We start from the raw sequence: 20,260 nt of genomic DNA, 5'->3' as shown, positions 1-20,260 counted from the left end.
ATTTATTAAAGGGATAGTGGTTTATCAAAATTATCTTTACATACTGTGAACTGCAAGCACGGTCCGGAAATTGCGAACACGTTTGCTACGATTTGCCCACTGCGAACGCAGTGTCAGACGCACAGGCACGCACACAGACGCGTCCAGTGTAATACCTCTCCATGACGTAATCGTCAGAGGTAAAAGATGGCATTATCACCATAGCCATTATAATAATAATAATAATAATAATATAAGCTTTTGTCTATGAAGGGATATCCACACTAAGCCTGTGGCTTGTTTACAGGTGGGTCCCTTTACAGTGCATAGAGGGGTGGTGGCTAGCCCCTATGCCACAGCTAACCTACAGCGCCCTATACTAACTATTACCGTTAACCTCTGCAAGTTTTGATGGAAAGGAGAAACCGGGTAAGACCGCGGAGGAAAACTCCTTTTAACAAGCGGGGAGAGAACTTGCAAACTCTACGCAGAAGGATTTGTTCCCAGATTTTCACCCGGTGCCACAGTTCGGGATCGAACCCGGGATCCTCTTGCTGCGAGGCGAAAGCGCTAACCGCTACGCCACCCCACTGCGTTGACGCAATGAGACCGAATAAGTACTCGTAACATTAACTTGAAATGCTCATTTTAAGTGTACTATACTTATATTTCGTGAGTTCCAAAAACCAAACCAAGGCATAACGAAAAGGTAAAAGAGATAGATGGTGGATAACATAGAGTAAGATAAAATAAAATTAAGTCCCGCCTCTGTTTCCAAATGAAGTTGTTGACTATCACACGAGCCCCCGACCTGTCCTTTACAAAACTCGGAAGAATTAGGGTTCGAAAATTACCGTAATTTTGGAAAATGGTAAATTACGCCGTAATTTACCGCGTAAATTACCGTTCATGGTAATTTACGAAAATTAAAAAATTAAATTATATTGATCGTTTTTAAGCTAAATAATGAAAATATCACTTGAACACAGCTATTCTTTTTATAGCATAGTGTTTTACAATATTTAAACACCGAGTTTTGATGTTTGCAGCTCAAAATACTTTTGAACAGCAACATCCACTTTCTTCTTCTTACCAATTTTGCGAATTTTTGCTATTTCACGTTTTTGAAACAAAATTCTAGAGAAGGGCCGATAACAGTTTAGTCAAATTTCGGTGCCGATATATCGGTTTAGTCAAATTTCGGTGCCGATATTGGTATCGGTATGGGCCCATCTCTAGAAAATTCTAACAACTACAGCTTTCCAGCTAAAGCAAACGAACTCGACAACAAGAATAGACGAGAAAATCAAATTTCATTTCCTTAATCAAATTTTTCCCACGCTTGCCGTTCAACCTTTTATGACTTACTCATATATCATGGGAAGAAATAAGTGTGTATGCACGGGTAGAGCAAAATATGGAGCTTTTAGACCATTTTCCAAGTGTTAGAAATGAAAATTCGGTGGTAAATTACCATCGTGGTAATTTACCAGCGTAAATTACCACGGTAATTACCAGGGTAATTACCGTTTTCGTAATTTACCCGAGAAAATCGTAAATTACAGTTACCCTGGTAAATTACCGTGTAAATTACCATGGTAATTTACCGATTTAGAACCCTAGGAAGAATACCTCCACTATAAACCAACCTATGTAGGCGGATGAGTTTACTGCTTTTCTACCCATTCGAAAGGTTCTCGACCACAACTCAAAAATAAGATAGTATCCTCAGAACTCCCATCGACGTTTCTATGCTCTTTTCTTAGCGGTTAAAGATGTTTTACGAAACACTTGCAAATTTTGTAGCCAAATTTATTTAAAGCAGATATGGATTAAATTAAAATAAACAATCGAAAATAAATGTCTAAAAACATTATGTAAAATGCGACAGCTTCAAACGAGAGGGGTGCATGGAATAAGACACAATTTTTCACCGAAGTGAGCCAAGGGCTAAGGTAGAGCGGAGTTGAGAAGTCGACTCCCGTTTAGTTTTAGCAATGTTCCATATACGCAAACTTTGGTCTCCGGCAGCTGATGCTAATTTTAGAGTAAATTATTATAAACCAATAAATACTTGTCAACTTCTCTCTTGAGCTGGCCTATGTGATCTAGTTTATTAGGGAGAAAGTATAAATTCGCCACATTTCTAGCTTTATCTCCAGTCCAAACGTACGTCCGGAGTTAATCCCCGCCTCTAAATTACAACCAGGATCTGATTGGTTTTTGAAAACTCACGTCAGCGCGACGCGAATGACGGATTTACGTATTTTCCGACTGAGGAGAGGCGAAAAAGCCCGGCCTCCTTTTACGTCCCCCCTTGTATTTGAAAGGGGGACTGGGACTATGGCGCGCGAATACTTATGCATCTTATACTTTCTCCCTAATATACTAGATATCACTTCTGGGTGATACCTGGCATTCTTAATAAAATTATTATGTTTAAATTTTTCTAATTTTTAGTTTTGCCACAAGTTTATGCTGTAGGTTGCTAAAGCTCGACACATTTTCAATTCTGTATAATGCCTTTCTGACCGCTAAAATTCTAGTTCTTTCTTTCTTTCTTTCTAATTCTTTTAGCGTAATGCTCTTTACCAATAGGGGATAGCTTTCAATATCTATCAACAAACAGTTGATTAGAAATTCGAAACCGTGAACGTCTAGCTAAATTATTGGTGCAACTCTGTTTATATTTACTCTGTTCACTACCTTCCAAAATGTACTACTTTCAAAAAGTAACATTATTCATCGCACTCCTGCAAGAGGAGCTAATTTTCATAATCTTTGACTTTATAATTAATTGCGCTTAAAGGTTGCCTATCTCATGGAAAAAACAGCTATTTTCATATCGTGATGTCCTTTAGCTACTAAAATAGCTCGTACGGACTTTGAATAATGTTACCAGCAGCGCTCACACACGTTACACTAACAACGTAGGCTTAAAGCAAAGCTTTTCTGTCAGAAACCAGCGTCAAAACTAATCAAATTAATGTCAAAATTATGGACATACCCAAGACGGTTTGACTGCGATTCAAACCCAGATGCAAGACTCTGCCTACATGTCCCAAGAGGTTTCCAATTTTCTTCATCTCCGGGTAACTCCAAACTAGGATTCTATGGTTCTGTATATAACTATTTCCCCTGTGGAATTGGGAACTGTAGATCTCGTTGGTCAATGGGCTGAATATAATAGAGCACATTTGAGCTTTGACGTTCCGTTTCAAAATGGGTTCCTGATATCTCATGATGTTCCATAACTTCAAATAGCCATCATCAATTCCACCACCCGTTAGCAAGACATACGGCTCATTTGGGTGCCAACACATAGCCTATATAAAAGCAACAAATGAAAACAAGAATAGAACATTTTCCCAGGGAAAAGCAAAAAAGGAGGCGAATTGAAAACACAATAAGACTATTTGTAGCAAAAGTTTGAAATTACTGTATTAAAATGGTAAAATAAAAGAGAGAGCTTTCGGAAAACTTCCATTGCCAACGCCGGTCACAGTAAAAAGTAACTTCCTATGTAAGAAACTCCTGATACTACTTACTCTAACGGAAGAATTATGGGCCCGCTTGTCAAAGACTGGTTTGCTCGTTTGCGTCACATCCCAAACCTTCAAGACACTACCACTATCTCCCGAAGCAAAGTATTTGCCCATGAAGTTGTGTTTCACGCTGCAAATGGTCCCTTGGGTATGAGCCCACGAATGCGAATTCACGGGACCTTTAGAAAGTATTCGTGTGTCCCACGTGTCGATCTGTCCGTTGCGGCAACCGCTGCATGAATAAATAACTCGAGTTACTTTACGATGCCTACCATGATGTGACAAAATTTACCTGACTAAAATGTTCCATTCATCTGGCCGCCAGTCAAAACATCCGAGTCGGCATTCGGATAAAGGCCAAACGCAGTTGGTAGTATCCTTATGAGGGTGGGACAAGCGGTTTAAAATTTTCTTGGTATTCAAATCCCATAATTCTAGCTGACCGTGCGTCGTTCCGCAAACCAATTGCCTTTTAGTTTCATTGACAGCGACGGCGGCGTAGCGTTCGCCGGCTTCCAATGTATTCACGGAAATAGCACCTTGACCATTAGCAAAACAAATGAAGAGGTTTTTGTCTAAAGCGGTGACAATGTACTGATCCGTCCACCAATCAATCGTGTGGGTAACTAAAACGAGAAAGATATACATTTATATATATTTGAGAAGTCTGAAATAAATTAAGTGACGTGGTCTTTGGGTCCATTGATCATATGATCTACAGAGCTGCTATATATAACTCCTAAACCGAAAATGGATTAATGTAAGAACGTTCTGTCCTCGACTACTTTGCAGGTTTTGAATTAAGTGGCTTATAATTTCAAAACGCGTTCTTGCCACGTATCTGCCTTACCCTCTTAAAATATGGGCTTTAAAGATGGATATTGTTGAAGGCAAGGTAAATATTTCAGTACTCGGCAAGAAAAAAACAACTTCAATTCAAAGACATATCAGTTACCTAAACTAAATTACAGTCACTGAGTTTCAACAGGGATAGTTGTAATTTTAGAAGCAGGAATGGAGAACGGTTAGTATTTACTTAAGTCCGACTCATAGCCCAGTATAGAGTCCCTCCCTCTCAATGAATTATGCGATAATGATACCAGAGGCTAAAGCTAGAGCCCCGATTTCCTTATCACATTAATTCGTTTTTGCCCAAAACGAAACCCACCAAAGGCTTAAAAGTAAAAGAATTCTTACAGAAATTGTCCTCAAATTTCGGTAGGTCTAAGATGCGCTCAGCATTTTTAGGGAAAACTCTGTGGAATCGTCTATATGTCATTTCCGGTATCATGATATCCTTTTCGTTACCACTGAAACGTTGTTGATCTGTGATAGTTTTCTCTATCAAATTAAAGTTCCAAAATATATAAACATATTCATGGGAACATTTGCTGGCAACTAGGCTAGATACGTGGCTCCTCGCGACTCCTCAAACAATGACCCTAGAAGCGCCTGTAAATCTATAACGCGTTGTTTTCTTAGGATAACATCAACGCGTTAAGGGAAGTACCGAGACTGGTCACCAGCAAATTTCTTCACCCTGTATAATGTAATATCCGCTCTTACTTCTTTCATTATATGAAAAAATTGGGCGTTCGGAAGCGCCTTCGCTCAAGCAAGCCAATCGACGTTTAGCTTTCGCTGTCTCACCAAATTCCTTAGAACGATACTCCTGGTAAGTAACAACATTTCAACTAGCCAAATTTGACCAGCTACGTGCATATAAAATTAAGTGGAAATTTGGCTTTGTCTTACCTTGTTTCCGTCATCGGCGTTGGTAAATACGTCATCATCATCGGAACCCTCATCGCTATCCGAAACATTCTTTTTGGAGTGGTACTTCAGTTTGTAACCGGCTTGATCGATGTCCAAAGACTTCCTTCGAGGGATGTGCCTTCCAGGTGTTGGTCCACCTGTTGAACCACGGCGTTGGTTGCCACCCAACCATCCGGAATTTCCTCCCCAATTCTGGTGAGGCGTTGAAGAAACCCAATTCTCCTTGACGGAAAACCGACGATCGCGTCCTTGTAAATCGTTCCAACTCAGAAAACCCCTTCTGACCGGCAAGGACTGTTGCAATTGCGACGTGGAGGTTCTTCTCCCTTTCCGTAGATACTCTATGGTCAAGAAAGACGTGAAACAGCTGGTTAACGAACCACTGATTGCAATGTAGAAAGAGTCTTTGTACTTACTGGGAGAGTGAATGATAGTTGCCATACTGAAAAGCAAGTAACGACAAATAGCTTAAACTTTATGATAAAATTAACATGTAGAATTAAAATCAGGCATGAAAATGAGACACAATTCTCCAGTATTCTACTCAGCGTAAAACGTTGCGACTAAAATGAAATTCTAAATTTTCACACTGTGAACGTTGATACAAAAATTTATTTGTTTTTTGTCTATCATGAAGTTGAAGGGAGTAGAGTATCTATAGACCGAGTAGCGCCAACAGGCCAAAAATGACGTCATGGTCCTATTGTTAGGGAAAAAGAATGGCAAAGCATTTTATTCTTTATATCTTTAGGGTTTTTGATAGGCACAAATCACGAAAGAACTATTAGACACACATCAAACGAGCTGGACTGCAATTACAAAGTTTGAAACGTCTGTCAAGAGAGCAAGCCGAGCAAATCACATATCTTAAAATTCGCGCGAAAGTCTTTTAAAACTATTGGTTTATGTCTGCGTGGTTAATTTTAGTTCATAGAACCAAGTTGGAAACTGATTTGGAGACACTAAGTCTAATTACGCTACCTATAGCCAATAAGCGGAAACATTTTGCGTTCCCCATTCCTTTTTCCAAAAATAGGACCTTGCCGTAATTTTTGTTCTATTGACCCTACTCGGTCTATAGATACTCTAGATGGGAATGACCTAATACTATTATAAAAATTACTCAAAAAATATATCTAAAGGTCATTATTGTATTCTAGAAATAGATCTTATCTTAAAATAGAAGCTCGCTGATGTCTACTGCCGATTGGCACACAATCACCCCTCTCCCAAATTAAGTGACGAAATATATAGTTTGATTCAGTCCATTAACAAGTTGGCAAAATCAAAATATCAGCTCTTCAAGTCAAGAGGAGAGCTTCCTACGACCGTATTTGCAATTGCTGACAAACAATTACAAAAGTTAAAATTAATGAACTATTAAAACATTATTAAAAGCATAGAAAATATAAGTAAATCAGACGACATTTTTCAACCAATAACGATATGTCTTGTACAGAAGACCATCAGCAATGGGAAAAAAAACAGGAAATGAAGAGCATAAATTTTAGTGAGATATTCCCTAACTCAAGTGTTCACTCCACAACTTTATACCCTGTATGTTCAAAACTATCACAACTGGGTTGGTGTGTGAACTAGGGATGTCAAAAACCATCTGGGTTAACCGAAAACCGGTTTTTTCAACTCTGGAGCACCGGTTTTTTAATTCTTCGGTCCTTTATTAACTTTGGAAAGAGTTTCATGATTTGTAATACAGTGGAGTAAAGATTTAATTACTCGCTTTATATTAACCATGAAATGTATGCAGTGTATCGACTTCATACACAATTTTCGTTACCCGCCCTATATTCGGAAATTCGAACTAATTCTAATTTCCTAGTTAATTTGTTATTGCAAGCACTGAAAATTTGGGTGATACCATTCGAAAACCGACTAGATGAAAAATTTCACAAGATCTTAAATATTTTATAGAAGACATTCACGGTTTTGTATTGTAACTTGTATTACAATACTGTGGCACAACTACTACGATGATGAAGCATCATCGTAGCAGTTGCATGATATGATGTGGCTAAAAACTGTTCATATTGTCTGTGTGTACTTATACCAAACAGTATTGGTAAATTTATGATTAAAAGTGCTTAAAAGTTTGTGAAAATATTTATACAGCTTGTATACAGCTTGAAATTGTTTCTTGTAATGATACGGAAAGATATTGTAAATACTCATTTAAAATATGAAGATATAAGTAGGATGTCAAATCAAAACAAACCAAGTAATGAAGCTTGGTAATAGTTTCAAAAAGTCCATTATCTTTTCCTTGATGGTTGTTTTTAATATTTCCTTTCTCTTAGCCAGGCTATATATGTTTCGAAATAAATTTCAGGATTGGATAAAGTGATATCTACACGCATCAATATGGTTAAACATGCTTGACTCCGAAAACCTGAACATGGATATAATGCCTATCGCTCCAGCTAAAAAAAATAATTATAATGAGTTTTTCAATTTGATAATTAAGTAGATTCTAACGACAAACGTTCTCATAGCCCAATTATTTATTTCTAGTAGTTCTTTGTGAATCCTGCATTCTTCCGATGTATATCATGTCGACCTACCTTGAATGCAACCTACAGATAGTTTGCTACCCCGTTTCATTTTATCGTAATGGTCGTATATGCTACGGAAGGACAGATAGAACGATTTTGTTTGAAGGTAAGGGCGATATCAGTGGCGTCCCTTGATTTTTGCCTACCTCTCTAATGTAACCGTTTTAGCTCCACCCTCCTCGTACAATTTAATTGGTTCCTGCTGTTGGCAGGGTCAAATATGTGTGTTGGAGATTGGCCGGAATGCTGAGGACTCTATTGAGCCGCCTCTTGTTTGACAAAGCAGTGGAGTTTAATACATCATATTTTGTTTCTCGTTTTCATAACATCAAATATAAACAAAGAAACAACTTCCCACACTTAAAATAGAAATGTTCTGTCTTGTTGTAATAATAGTTGCGAAGAGTAGCCTGAGTAGAAGCTATGGGCCGGTTTTAGTTCTAAAGCGGCAGAATGCTTGAGAGAGTGGACGCGAGAAATTTAAAACTTTCCAATTTTTGTAGCCTTTTGGTCCTTCTATAAAAAACTTCTAGAGAAAAACAATTCAATTTTCCTAAAAAAAAAACCTTATGGAGGAAATATTTAACTCGAGCAATCGCTACAACTTGACTTTTGCATTTTCAGATGAGGTAAAAATTAACCATTTCGCTTGAAAATTAGGCGTACCATTTATTACGTTTAATTAACCTATATATTTTCCCCAATATTGTTGAGATTCTTGTTTTGTAACTTTAATTAACAACTTTTTCCTATATTTAAGTAATCACGATTAAATTTTATTTGCCGCACACTACATCGTTTGAAGAATTTTGAGTCGGCAAATAAAATTCCCACGTGATGCAGTTTAAATATGAAGTGCGTATTAGTCAACTGTTTCAGATCGAAAAGCACTTGTTTGAAACAGTAAACTAAATCCCCTTTATAATTTGACTGCTTCGAATATGTTACATGAAATAAAAAAAATTAAAAACATTCTCACCATAGTTATTAAAGGGTTAGCAAATAAGAAGATTGTTTTAAATATCTTTAAATTTTCATTTAAAGTTTTCGTAAAACTAATCAAAGGAATTTTGGTAATTCTCTATTCATTAACAATTTTACAAGTGTTTCGTATGAAGAAAAATTCCGAAACTATAAAATTATGAGTACAATAGCCACAGATATTAGTGTTGATTTTTGAGAATGTTTTTAATGCCAAATAATATACCATTTTTTACCAAATGATGAATATATACGAGCAAAGATACATTGACAGCATTGCTCTAATTTGAGCGGAAAACTTATTAGGACCGAGAATTTAAAGTGAATAGGCCTTTATAGAAAGTTCTAAAGGAATTATGGGTACTTGTCCCCTCTTGTAGTTCAAACTGAGTCAGTTCAGTTCAGCCAGTTTTGTGTTATAAAAAACACGAACTGGAGGCAAGATTTGGAGAGATAAAGCCGACTGATAAAATGGTGGGCTTTTTTTAACGCGTTTGTTCTTCGTTTGTGTTTATCTACTTTAAGCCAGCAAATCTTATTCATATTTTGCCGAACTATTCTAATGTTGATATTTGATACTCGTATGAATTTATAATGATTAGATCTAACGTAAAGTATATTTATTTAAGAATTTTGATCTAAGCCTTGGTTGTTGAGTTTAGTGACGTCACTTCCGAGAGAATTTTGGTGACGTATGGCTGTTATAATGCGCAGGCGCGGCGGGACAAATCAACAAGGTGCGCAAGCAGTAAAAACTTTCTATAAAGGCCTATTAATACATTGTATAGGGGCTGAATAAATGGGAGAAGCACTTCTTGACGGCGCCTTATTTTCCATACTACGATATGGGATATGCATTTGCTCGTTACGTGCTTTTGAGTCTCAAAAATGTGAAGTATGCCTGTATTTATGATAGTTTTCCCAAACAAAAAACATCATATGGCAAGATTTGGAAATAATATTTCAGACTTGAATTTATGAGTAATAAATGGGTCGAAGGACGTTTAAAGGAGATCAATGTTACTAAATGGATGCCATATCACGAGAAACATAGTTTCGCTATTGAAAAGGGTGTAAGTACAAGATTGGATCGTGTTTTAATAGAAAAAGCGTGTTACTACAAATGTGGGAGTTTAATGTTTATAGTCCTACAAATGTTTTTTTTTAATATTTTTTAAAATATGCATTAAATATCACGAATATCGGAATATGCATAGTACCTGATATAAAACATCGTGTTGCATATTTTTTTAAAACAAATCCCTTCTTGTCTGTAATAGCCGCTTTGAGAAACAAATGGCCGCCCATTTTCTGAATTAAATCCATTACATTTTCCTTAAGATTCTAGACACCGTTGTACTCCAATATTTCCCATTTGAGAAGGATGCGTTGGTACTTCATGTAGCTCCAATTAGTTACTTCGATTCCTACTCAATATTTTCAAGCAAGCCCATTAGAAACGAACGTTCGCAAAAGATTCTCTCCATCAAAGGACTCGAGAACACAGTTTGGATCTTCAATCTTTTGTCACTGATAATAGTTTCGCTCGTATCTCTTGTGGCTGCCAGGAAAAGAATGAGATTCAGGGAGTCCAATTCGATAATCTTCACGAAATTCATCTGGATTTACATTTCGGATTTTCTGGGGAATCGTACGTGCCAGAGAAAAATTGAATTAAAGAACGAGTCCTAGTTAAAAGGGAAGTAAAACCAATAATTTCGGTGTTTCAACGAAAACGTGGTCTAAATAGCTAACCTTTAAGACTAAGCACTTAAAATATACTTTTAAATACGTACGTACCAAAGACATATTTAATTAGAGCACGAGTCCAAGTTAAAAGGGAAGTAAATAGTTTGATGTATCTTTTCGGTGTTTCAATGAAAAAGTGATATGTCTTTGACTAATAACTTAAAATATACCTTTAAATGAAGTGGGAAGAGGCAAATTTTAACTTCCTCATTGTAAAAATACACTAGCTAGAAAACCTGCGAAATGTATTGACTACTCGAGGCGAGGTTCTCTGAGTGCATGGGGAGCATATTCGAAGTAACTTTAATTTCAAACAAAGTTTCGATTTGTTTTTGATAAATCACGAATATTATAGTTTATTTCTTATAAAATAAAATCAGTTTAGCGTAAAAAATCCGCAGAACCAAATAAATCTGAGCAAAAGATTAAACAAGTGTCAGTTATCAAAAGTTTTATATAGAGATCACAATTTACATTTGAGAAAATCTTCGAAGATTATTTGGCCAAGACATTTTCGAGATATCAATTTATTTATTTAGGCCCTCCTTTGATATATATTCAATGCATTTTAGCGGCAACATCTTTGGAAAAACGTGGAGTGAAGAGATTTCTGCCTTCAGTTTGGATTTTCGGGACGATGGTACTGACCTGGGCGTGGTCGGGCAATTTGACTGGCACACTTTTGACCGGTCACGCATCCAAAATTGATACCATTGACGATTTGATTTCGAATTCTAACGTTTTGGTTTCGATGAAATCGGGATCTAAAATTTTCGTTTTAATGACGGTAAGTTCACAAAACAAAGACAAGACCCAGGTATGACGTTGGTAATTTTTATCGACTCTTTATCTCTAATTCACATCAGAGATTAGAAAAAATAGTGTGATCTCAATCATACACTTTAAAAAGGAACGATTAGAGTGAGACTAATCATTTTTCTAAAGCGAAAGATAATGAAATGTTTACTTGTGAGGCGATGTGTAACGAGATTCTAAAGGAACCAGTATCCCACGATATTTCAAAAAGAGTATTGGTCCATTTGAGCGCCGCAGAGTTCTCAAGAATCTCGCGGCGTATTCCGCGGGAAAAATATGATCACGTGATCGGCCGCCATTTACTGAGAGAGGGATTTTTTTTAACATGACTATTAAACTCGATCACGTCCGTAAGCGGGTGGGCCGTGGTTCTGGTAACTGATTATCGTCTGCTGCATAATTGAGAGATCTAGAGGGCACAATCATTAAATGGCAACGTCTATGCCGTATTCTTAAATTTTTACTATACTCTCTTCCACGTTTAGAAATTGAGGTTTCCTATTTAATTAAATAGTATTGAAATTATGTCAATTAAAGTTTTTATAAACAAAAATTAACCTTTACGGATGTTCTCCCGTACAAAAATTTACGGCTGCTTTTTGCTGTTATTTAGATTTTTTAGAATCTGCAATATATTGCAAATAAACTGGAATATTCTGGAAAAATACTGGAATAAACCTGAAAAAGGTTCAACTTCAGACAAAATTAAGATGCATTCCAGAGAGCAATGCAGAACATTTTAGACGTTTTGCAGAAAAAATATCGGTAAAATAGTAGTATAACGCCTCCACGGATTTTTAAAAGTTTATAGTCGTTTCCTATAGTAAACGAGGTGGGGAACACGATGCCCTCAAAATTTTTCACCGCAAATGATTATGAAGTTTTTTTTTTTTTTTATGAAAATTGCAATATTTTGGAAAAGGACAAATCTAATAGAAACTGAACCTAACCTAAAACTAACCTAACCTAACATAACTGTAATGTTTTGGAAAAGGCATATTATTTGAGAAGTGAGTGAAGCTAAACATGAATATTTTGGAATCATAGTTAAATGATTCATAAAATATTACTAACCTAACCTAACCTAACAGTAATGTTTTGGAAAAGGCATATTATTTGAGAAGTCCATGAAGCTAATCATGAATATTTTGGAAAAGGCGTACCATAGTTAAATGATTTATAAAATATGATTTATAAAATATTACTAACCTAACTTAACCAACTCAAACCTAACCTAACATAACAGTAATGTTTTGGAAAAGGCATATTATTTGAGAAGTGAATGAAGCTAAACATGAATATTTTGGAAAAGGCGTACCATAGTTAAATGATTCGTTTATCAACATGAAATTCGGCCATTTTTATCTCCTTCAATGTAAAGCTGTAAACAAAACTACTTTTTATTTGTGAACCGAGACGTCACCTTCCTATGTGACGTCACAGCTAAGACAGAAGTTAGATAGCCAATCAGTGAAGGGTAGTTGATTTGAGGTTAGTAAGACTGTTGTTACGAGTGTAAAGCATTATGGAGATATAAAGTGTGTCCCTTCTCTCTTATTCCCTTCTGATGTTACAGTCAGAAATTGCTAAGTTTGTAGATTAATGGCAGGCGGGTTTCGGATACTTTTTAGGAAAATTGCAGGCGCGTTTCAGATACTTTTTTGGATCATTGCAGGCGCGTTTATGATACTTTATTGGATCATTGCAGGCGCGTTTCAGATACTTTGTAGGATAATGGCAGGTGCATTTCCGATTCTTTGTCGGATAATTGCAGGTGTGTTTCAGATACTTTGCAGGATCATTGTAGGTGCGTTTCATATTCTTTGTAGGATATTTGCAGATGCGTTTCAGATACTTTTTAGGATAATTGCAGGCGCGTTTCAGATACTTTTTAGGATAATTGCAGGCGCTTGTCATATACTTTGTAGGATAATTACAGGCGCGTTTCAGATACTTTGTAGGATAATTGCAGGTGATTTTCAGATAATTTTTAGGATAATTGCAGGCGCATTTCAGATACTTTTCAGGATAATTTCAGGAGCGTTTCATATACTTTGTAGGAAAATTGCAGGCGTGTTTCATATACTTTGTAGGAAAATTGCAGGCGTGTTTCATATACTTTGTAGGAAAATTGCAGGCGTGTTTCAGGTACTTTTCAGGATCATTGCAGGCGCGTTTCAGGTACTTTTTAGGATAATTGCAGGCGCTTTTCATATACTTTGTAGGCAAATTGCAGTCGCGTTTCAGATACTTTTCAGGATCATTATTGGCGCGTTTCAGATGCTTTGTAGGATCATTGCAGGTGCTTTTCAGATAATTTTTATGATCATTGCAGCCGCATTTCAGATACTTTGTAGGATAATTACAGGCGCGTTTCAGATACTTTGTAGGATAATTGTAGGTACTTTTCAGATATTTTTAGGATAATTGTAGGTACTTTTCAGATATTTTTAGGATAATTGCAGGAGCATTTCATATACTTTGTAGGATAATTGCAGGCGCGTTTCAGATACTTTGCAGGGTCATTGCTGCTGCGTTTCGGATACTTTGTTGGATAATTGCCGCCGCGTTTCAAATACTTTGCAGGATCATTGCAGCCACGTTTCAGATACTTTTAAGGACCATTACAGGCGCGTTTCAGATACTTTAATTTGTACGATAATTGCAGGTGCCTTTCAGATACTTTTTAGGATAATTGCAGGCGCGTTTCAGATACTTTTTAAGATAATTGCAGGCGCTTGTCATATACTTTGTAGGCAAATTGCAGTCGCGTTTAAGATACTTTTCAGGATCATTATTGGCGCGTTTCAAATGCTTTGTAGGATCATTGCAGGTGCTTTTCAGATAATTTTTAGGATCATTGCAGCCGAATTTCAGATACTTTGTAGGATAATTACAGGCGCGTTTCAGATACTTTGTAGGATAATTGCAGGTAATTTTCAGATATTTTTAGGATAATTGCAGGAGCATTTCATATGCTTTGTAGGATAATTGCAGGCGCTTTTCATATACTTTGTAGGAAAATTGCAGGCGCTTTTCATATACTTTTCAGGATCATTGCAGGCGCGTTTCAGATACTTTTTAGGATCATTGCAGGCGTATTTCGGATACTTTGTAGGATAATTGCAGGCGTATTTCAGATACTTTGTAGGATCATTGCAGCCGCGTTTCAGATACTTCGCAGGATCATTGCAGGTGCATTTCAGATACTCTGTAGGATAATTGCAGGTGCGTTTCAGATTCTTTGCAGGATCATTGCAGGCTCTTTTCATATACTTTGTAGGATAATTGCAGGTGCGTTTCAGATACTTTGTAGGATCATTGCAGCCGCGTTTCAGATACTTCGCTGGATCATTGCAGGGGCATTTCAGATACTCTGTAGGATCATTGCAGGAGCATTTCAGATACTCTGTAGGATAATTGCAGGTGCGTTTCAGATACTTTGCAGGGTCATTGCAGCCGCGTTTCAGATTATTTGTAGGATCATTGCAGGTGCGATTTAGATACTTTGTGGAATAATATCAGATGCGTTTCAGATACTTCGCAGGATCATTGTAGGTGCATTTCAGATACTTCGCAGGATCATAGCAGGTGCATTTCAGATACTTTGTAGGATAATTGCAGGCGCGTTTCAGATGCTTTGCAGGGTCATTGCGGGTTTTCCTATCAATTATTGTGAATCAGTCGCCTTATATACCCTAAATTTCCAAAAAAATTTAAAGAGGCTTACGCTTGAGTTCAAACGTCAACAATAGCTATGTTTAAAATTATTTTAGGAATAAAGTTCGTTAAAACGATTTAACTAGAATTAAGGTAAATTAATGACGATTAAATTAATAAATATCAATTATATTTTTTTAATATTTAAAAATAGCCTCTAAATTGCGTCTCGACTTGGAGAGGTTTATTTTGGATTCCCAACTTGTACTCATCCCTTACAAAAATATTAAGCTGTAATTTATCTGAATGCACGCTTTTCTGACTTGCTAAATTAACATCTGAGATGGTCCAACTGTTTAGGTACATGTACAAGTTCTTACCACATCTAGCTAAAAAGGTCTTTTCGTCTATCTAACATCCACAACATACACACTCACAGAACATAATCAAAAAGGCTTTAAATCTTGTAGCTAAAAACCGATAACAACTGAAGGGAAGGGTCCCGACAGCCTTGTTTTACGTCTATTCGCAACCAGGAAAACTGCTGTAGACTTATATGATAGCGCTAAAGTACTTTGGTTCGCAATTTCCTTCACATTTCGAGCGCCATGGTGATAGTAGATCTTGTCTTAATCGGTGAAGTTGGACTGCAAAACCGAGTGTATTCAATTCTCGAGTCATTCTCGAACTAGCTCTCAGTAAGTCTCTAGCATTACGAAGTATAGGCAGTGTCATACTTATTGAAATATATCTGATAAACTTTTGATAACTGTATATACAATACTGGCCCTTTTATGACCAAAAATGTTTAAATTTTCTATCTTTTATGGTGGTTTAAATATTTTTTGGATCGAGACGTGACAGTATTAGATCAAAAAATCTTATTGAGATGAATGAGTAAAGCTTTTTTAAGATGCCTTTTTAGGCCTAACCAATTGTTTATTCAAAGTTTAGGAAAATAAAAACAGTAATATTAATGCCTAACAGAAGCAGATTTTTATGGAGCGCTCGAAGTTGACTTCCCGTACAAAAATTTTAAGCTGTAATTCATCTGCATACGCGCTTTTTTATCGCTACCACGCTGTAACCATTAAGGCTACATTTCTGCAGCTCAAAAAACGGGAAAATTTCACAGCAATTCTAGAACTGCAAATTGACTGCCGTTTCTACATTTTCTGTTTGTTAACTGTTAACTGTCTAGCCTGGCAGAAATATGCAGCGCAATTCTGCAAACGCTATGCAAAAGAAGAAATATCAGCTGTTAGTTTAAAACTGTAATTTGACCGTTTTATAGATATGTTACAGGTCTGCAAAAGTGATAGAAAAGTAGAAATACAGCTGCTAATTTAAAACTGCAATTTGACCACATTTATAGACATGTTACAGGTCTGCAAAAGTGATGGAAAAGTAGAAATGCAACTGCTAATTTAGAACTGTAATTTGAGCATTTTTATAGACATGTTACAGGTCTGCAAAAGTGATAGAAAAGTAGAAATCCAGCTGCTAATTTAAAACTGCAATTCTACCACATTTATAGACATGTTACAGATCTGCAAAAGTGATGGAAAAGTAGAAATGCAGCTGCCAATTTAGAACTGTAATTTGACCATTTTATAGACATGTTACAGGTCTGCAAAAGTGAAAGAAAAGTAGAAATCCAGCTGCTAATTTAAAACTGATATTTGACCACATTTATAGGCATGTTACAGGTCTGAAAGAGTGATTGAAAAGTAGAAATCTAGCTGCTAATTTAAAACTGCAATTTGACTACATTTAAAGACATGTTACAGGTCTGCAAAAGTGATGGAACAGTAGAAATACAGAGCTCTGCCAATGTAAAACTTTAATTTGACCTAAATTGACCATTTTTATAGACATGTTACAGGTCTGCTAAAGTGATGGAAAAGTAGAAATTCAGCTACCAACTTAAAACTGTAATTTAACCACATTTTGAGAGATATTGCAGGTATTAAAGTAGGAAATTCTACTTTTGAATACGTGCAATATGTCTATAAATGTGGAATAGTTACAGTTTTAAATAGGCAGCTGGATTTCTACTTTTCCATCACTTTTTCAGACTTGTAACATGTCTATAAATATGGTCAAATTACAGTTTTAAATGGGCAGCTGGATTTCTACTTTTCCATCACTTTTTCAGACTTGAAACATGTCCATAAATATGGTCAAATTACAGTTTTAAATTGGCAGCTGGATTTCTACTTTTCCATCACTTTTTCAGACTTGTAACATGTCTATACATGTAGTCAAATTACAGTTTTAAACTAGCATCTGGTATTTCTACTTTTCTATCACTTTTGCACACCTGTAAAATGTCTATAAAAATGGTCAAATTACAATTTTAAATTGGCAGCTGGATTTCTGCTTTTCCATCACTTTTGTAGACCTGTTACATGTCTATAAATGTGGTCAAGTTACAGTTTTAAATTGGCAGCTGGATTTCTGCTTTTCCATCACTTTTGTAGACCTGTTACATGTCTATAAATGTGGTCAAATTGCAGTTTTAAATTGGCAGCTGAATATCTACTTTTCCATAAGTTTTGCAGACCTGTATCATGTCTATAAATGAAGTAAAATTACAGTTTTAAATTGGCATCTGGATTTCTACTTTTCCATCACATTTGCAGGCCTGTAACATGTCTATAAATGTGGTCAAATTACAGTTTTAAACTAGCAGCTGTTATTTCTACTTTTGCATCGCGTTTGCAGAATCGCGCTGCATATTTCTGCCAGTACAGACAATTAACAGATAATAAACAGAAAATGTAGAAACGGCAGACAATTTGCAGTTCTGGAATTCTTGTTAAATTTTCGCGTTTTTCGAGCTGCAGAAAATGTAGCCTTAATGTATACCTATTACAGCGTGGTAGCGACAAAAAAGCGCGTATGCAGATGAATTACAGCCTAAAATTTTTGTACGGGCTGTGTCTAAAAACGGAATGAATGGCAGCCTACGACAATCAACCCAAAAACTACTAGGTAAATGTGTCTGACAGTCCGAAAATGGCGCTAGGTTTCGCCGCCGAAGATGAGCGACCGCCGTAGCGGCGGCGTTACTTCAATATGGACTAGGACTATACTGAAAATGAAAACATTATTCTTAATCATTGATAATACAAAGGTTCTTCGTTAAGCCTTGGCTAGTTTCAGCAATTTCTTTTAAGGCACGCGCAGAGTTAGAATTCTTAAAAACCAAAATGGTCCAACTCGGGCTTTATTTTTATCCAGTTATGTCATTGACTCTGGTATAACTTGGTATCGATGGCCTCAAAAGGAATCGATTACATAACAGGTGTTTACTGACATCATTATCTCTGCAGAAGTAATTAATGGTCCGCATTTCAAATTTTAGAAAAACGATTCTGCGTACTCAGCTTTGTTGAAAAAAGGAGGGAAAACATATCTATTCCTTAATGATCCGAATGTTATAAATCGATTGGCGTCTGGCAAAGGTGTTATTATTGAGCAAACACAAATGTTTTGGGACATAGGTGAAGGACATTTGTTTCAACTAAAGAAACAACTGGATGATCAACTAAGACGGATTTATGTGGGAAAGGAAACCTACGAGTCTGTATTCGGCCATATGTTTTTCAACCAAAATATTCCTCGAGAAATCTTGGAAAATATCGACTACACGTAAGTCTTCTGAAGCAATCTCTATCCTTTTCGTGAAACGCCACTTTTCCTAAATATAGAAATAATGAGATTTCGAAGAGACTTCACTTCATAGTACTGCATTAAAGTTCGGGGTTATTTAATATCGATAAGCTCCTTTTAGCGCTTTACTGAATGGAACCTTTCCTCAAGGTCTCAATGTTTTAACTTACTGAGGCTCAATATTTAGTTTATCCGTAACAGTAATTTAATCGTGATAAAAATCATAAGGGTATCATCTTAGCAGGAGCAGATGACAAAGGAGTCTCGGACGCTAGCTTCCATAATGTAGACTTTGTAGAGGGCAATGGGATCCGCGAACGTCACGGTTATTAACCAAAATCATTAGGCCAGTGCCACCTCTCGTAGGAAATTTGAGCTCTATTTTCCAACCAATAGCGTGGCTGCAAAATCTCGAAAGGAGAAATCTTGTCTGGATCCTCTCTTTAAAAATACGTATCGTCTGCTTATAATGAACCTGAGTAGCGCAGAACTACAGTGCTAAGAGAATTTAATATTTTATTTGTTAGAAGTTAAAAGGGCTCCAACAGAGGCTTAGTAGTCTCTATCCTTACACGTGAAAAGGCAGACCGAGTTTTACCTCTTCCAATGCTATCGCGCCCGCAAGCCACCGGTGGAGCCCTTTCATATTTTGAGGTGAATACGCTTAAATTTTGGGGAATCCTAAAATAACACGCTACACGTTAAAGCAGCGACGGTTAGCTTAGCTAGAATTCTTCTTAGAGTAATTTGTCGTAGACCACTCTCTTAATTTTATTAATTAATCTTTTTTTGCTCACAGTATCGAAAGAATCTTTGAAACTAGTCTACTTTCCACACATTTCTTTAACGCTAAATTTAAAGCTCAAAATTACCTTCTCGAGTCTGACAGTTTGATATTGGACGAACCTATGGACTTGTTCTTTCTCTGTTCTGTGTTTCTAGTCCTTGCTGTTGGAAACACTTTGGCTGCGTTGGTTTTCATCTTTGAAGTGGTACTGCATGTAGTGAAAAATTGCCCGACCGATCAAAAATAGGTTCATAGCTATTTAAGTCATATTTAAATTTATAGTTTTAAAGAAGATAATTATAGCAATTTCTTTTTCTACTACAGGCTCATGAATTGCCACCCATATCAAACTTTGAAACTTTTTCGGGATTCTCAAGATAGACTCATATTTATTTAATGATATTCAACTTTGACAGAATTAAACAAATTGCTTTCAGTTATCGAAAATTATGCTCCTGCATTTATAGTAACGTCAGTCTAATTTTTGCAATTAAATGATCAGTAAAATGTTCATTTACTCATTTATTCATTTTAAACCTCTATAAAATATAATTTGACCCATTATGTAATATTGTATCACTCCTACTATCTCCGTGATAGCATTTTGTATTGCCATCGCGTAAAGGAGTTTCATACTCGTTAACGACAAACGAATACGTGAGCCTGATGTAATATTTCTTTTACAAAATTTTTAATTTCCGTGAATCACTTGAATAATC

General features: G+C 36.3%; 2 protein-coding genes across 2 annotated transcripts; one reads left to right on the top strand and one right to left on the bottom strand.

The window, feature by feature from the left end:
* Positions 1-1,774: 1,774 nt before the first annotated feature.
* Positions 1,775-5,787, bottom strand: LOC149713460 (uncharacterized). Its single transcript, XM_089843856.1, has 8 exons — positions 5,717-5,787; positions 5,280-5,641; positions 5,091-5,196; positions 4,722-4,865; positions 3,817-4,150; positions 3,528-3,756; positions 2,987-3,305; positions 1,775-2,016 (listed from the first exon to the last, which is right to left on the bottom strand). The coding sequence occupies exons 1-8, from the start codon at positions 5,739-5,741 to the stop codon at positions 1,910-1,912; spliced, it is 1,626 nt and encodes a 541-aa protein (XP_089699982.1). The 5' UTR covers positions 5,742-5,787; the 3' UTR covers positions 1,775-1,909.
* Positions 5,788-9,172: 3,385 nt separating this feature from the next.
* Positions 9,173-19,825, top strand: LOC149713459 (uncharacterized). Its single transcript, XM_089848139.1, has 6 exons — positions 9,173-9,746; positions 9,819-9,924; positions 10,193-10,502; positions 11,173-11,387; positions 18,447-18,733; positions 19,554-19,825. Exons 1-6 carry the CDS (start codon positions 9,697-9,699, stop codon positions 19,786-19,788), a joined length of 1,203 nt encoding a protein of 400 aa, XP_089704265.1. The 5' UTR covers positions 9,173-9,696; the 3' UTR covers positions 19,789-19,825.
* The last annotated feature ends 435 nt before the right edge of the window (positions 19,826-20,260 follow it).

The sequence above is a fragment of the Phalangium opilio genome, unplaced genomic scaffold (assembly GCF_054372755.1).
Source record: "Phalangium opilio isolate 3A_F unplaced genomic scaffold, DU_Popi_V2 ptg000009l_1, whole genome shotgun sequence".
NCBI lineage: Eukaryota > Metazoa > Arthropoda > Arachnida > Opiliones > Phalangiidae > Phalangium > Phalangium opilio.
The sequence above is the reverse complement of the archived record's forward strand: the minus strand, read 5'-3'. Positions and strand labels throughout refer to the sequence as shown.

Excerpts from the sequence above, each read along its gene's own strand:
- LOC149713460 (XM_089843856.1), bottom strand. The coding sequence starts at position 5,741 with ATGGCAACTATCATTCACTCTCCCA. Across the intron at positions 4,151-4,721 it reads GAAATTTGAGGACAATTTCT|TTACCCACACGATTGATTGG; the intron begins GTAAGAATTCTT and ends TTCTCGTTTTAG. Across the intron at positions 2,017-2,986 it reads TCGCAGTCAAACCGTCTTGG|CATCAGCTGCCGGAGACCAA; the intron begins GTATGTCCATAA and ends CTCTAAAATTAG.
- LOC149713459 (XM_089848139.1), top strand. The coding sequence starts at position 9,697 with ATGGGATATGCATTTGCTCGTTACGTGCTTTTGAGTCTCAAAAATGTG. Across the intron at positions 10,503-11,172 it reads TTCGGATTTTCTGGGGAATC|CGGCAACATCTTTGGAAAAA; the intron begins GTACGTGCCAGA and ends AATGCATTTTAG. Across the intron at positions 18,734-19,553 it reads TTGGAAAATATCGACTACAC|TATCGAAAGAATCTTTGAAA; the intron begins GTAAGTCTTCTG and ends TTTTGCTCACAG.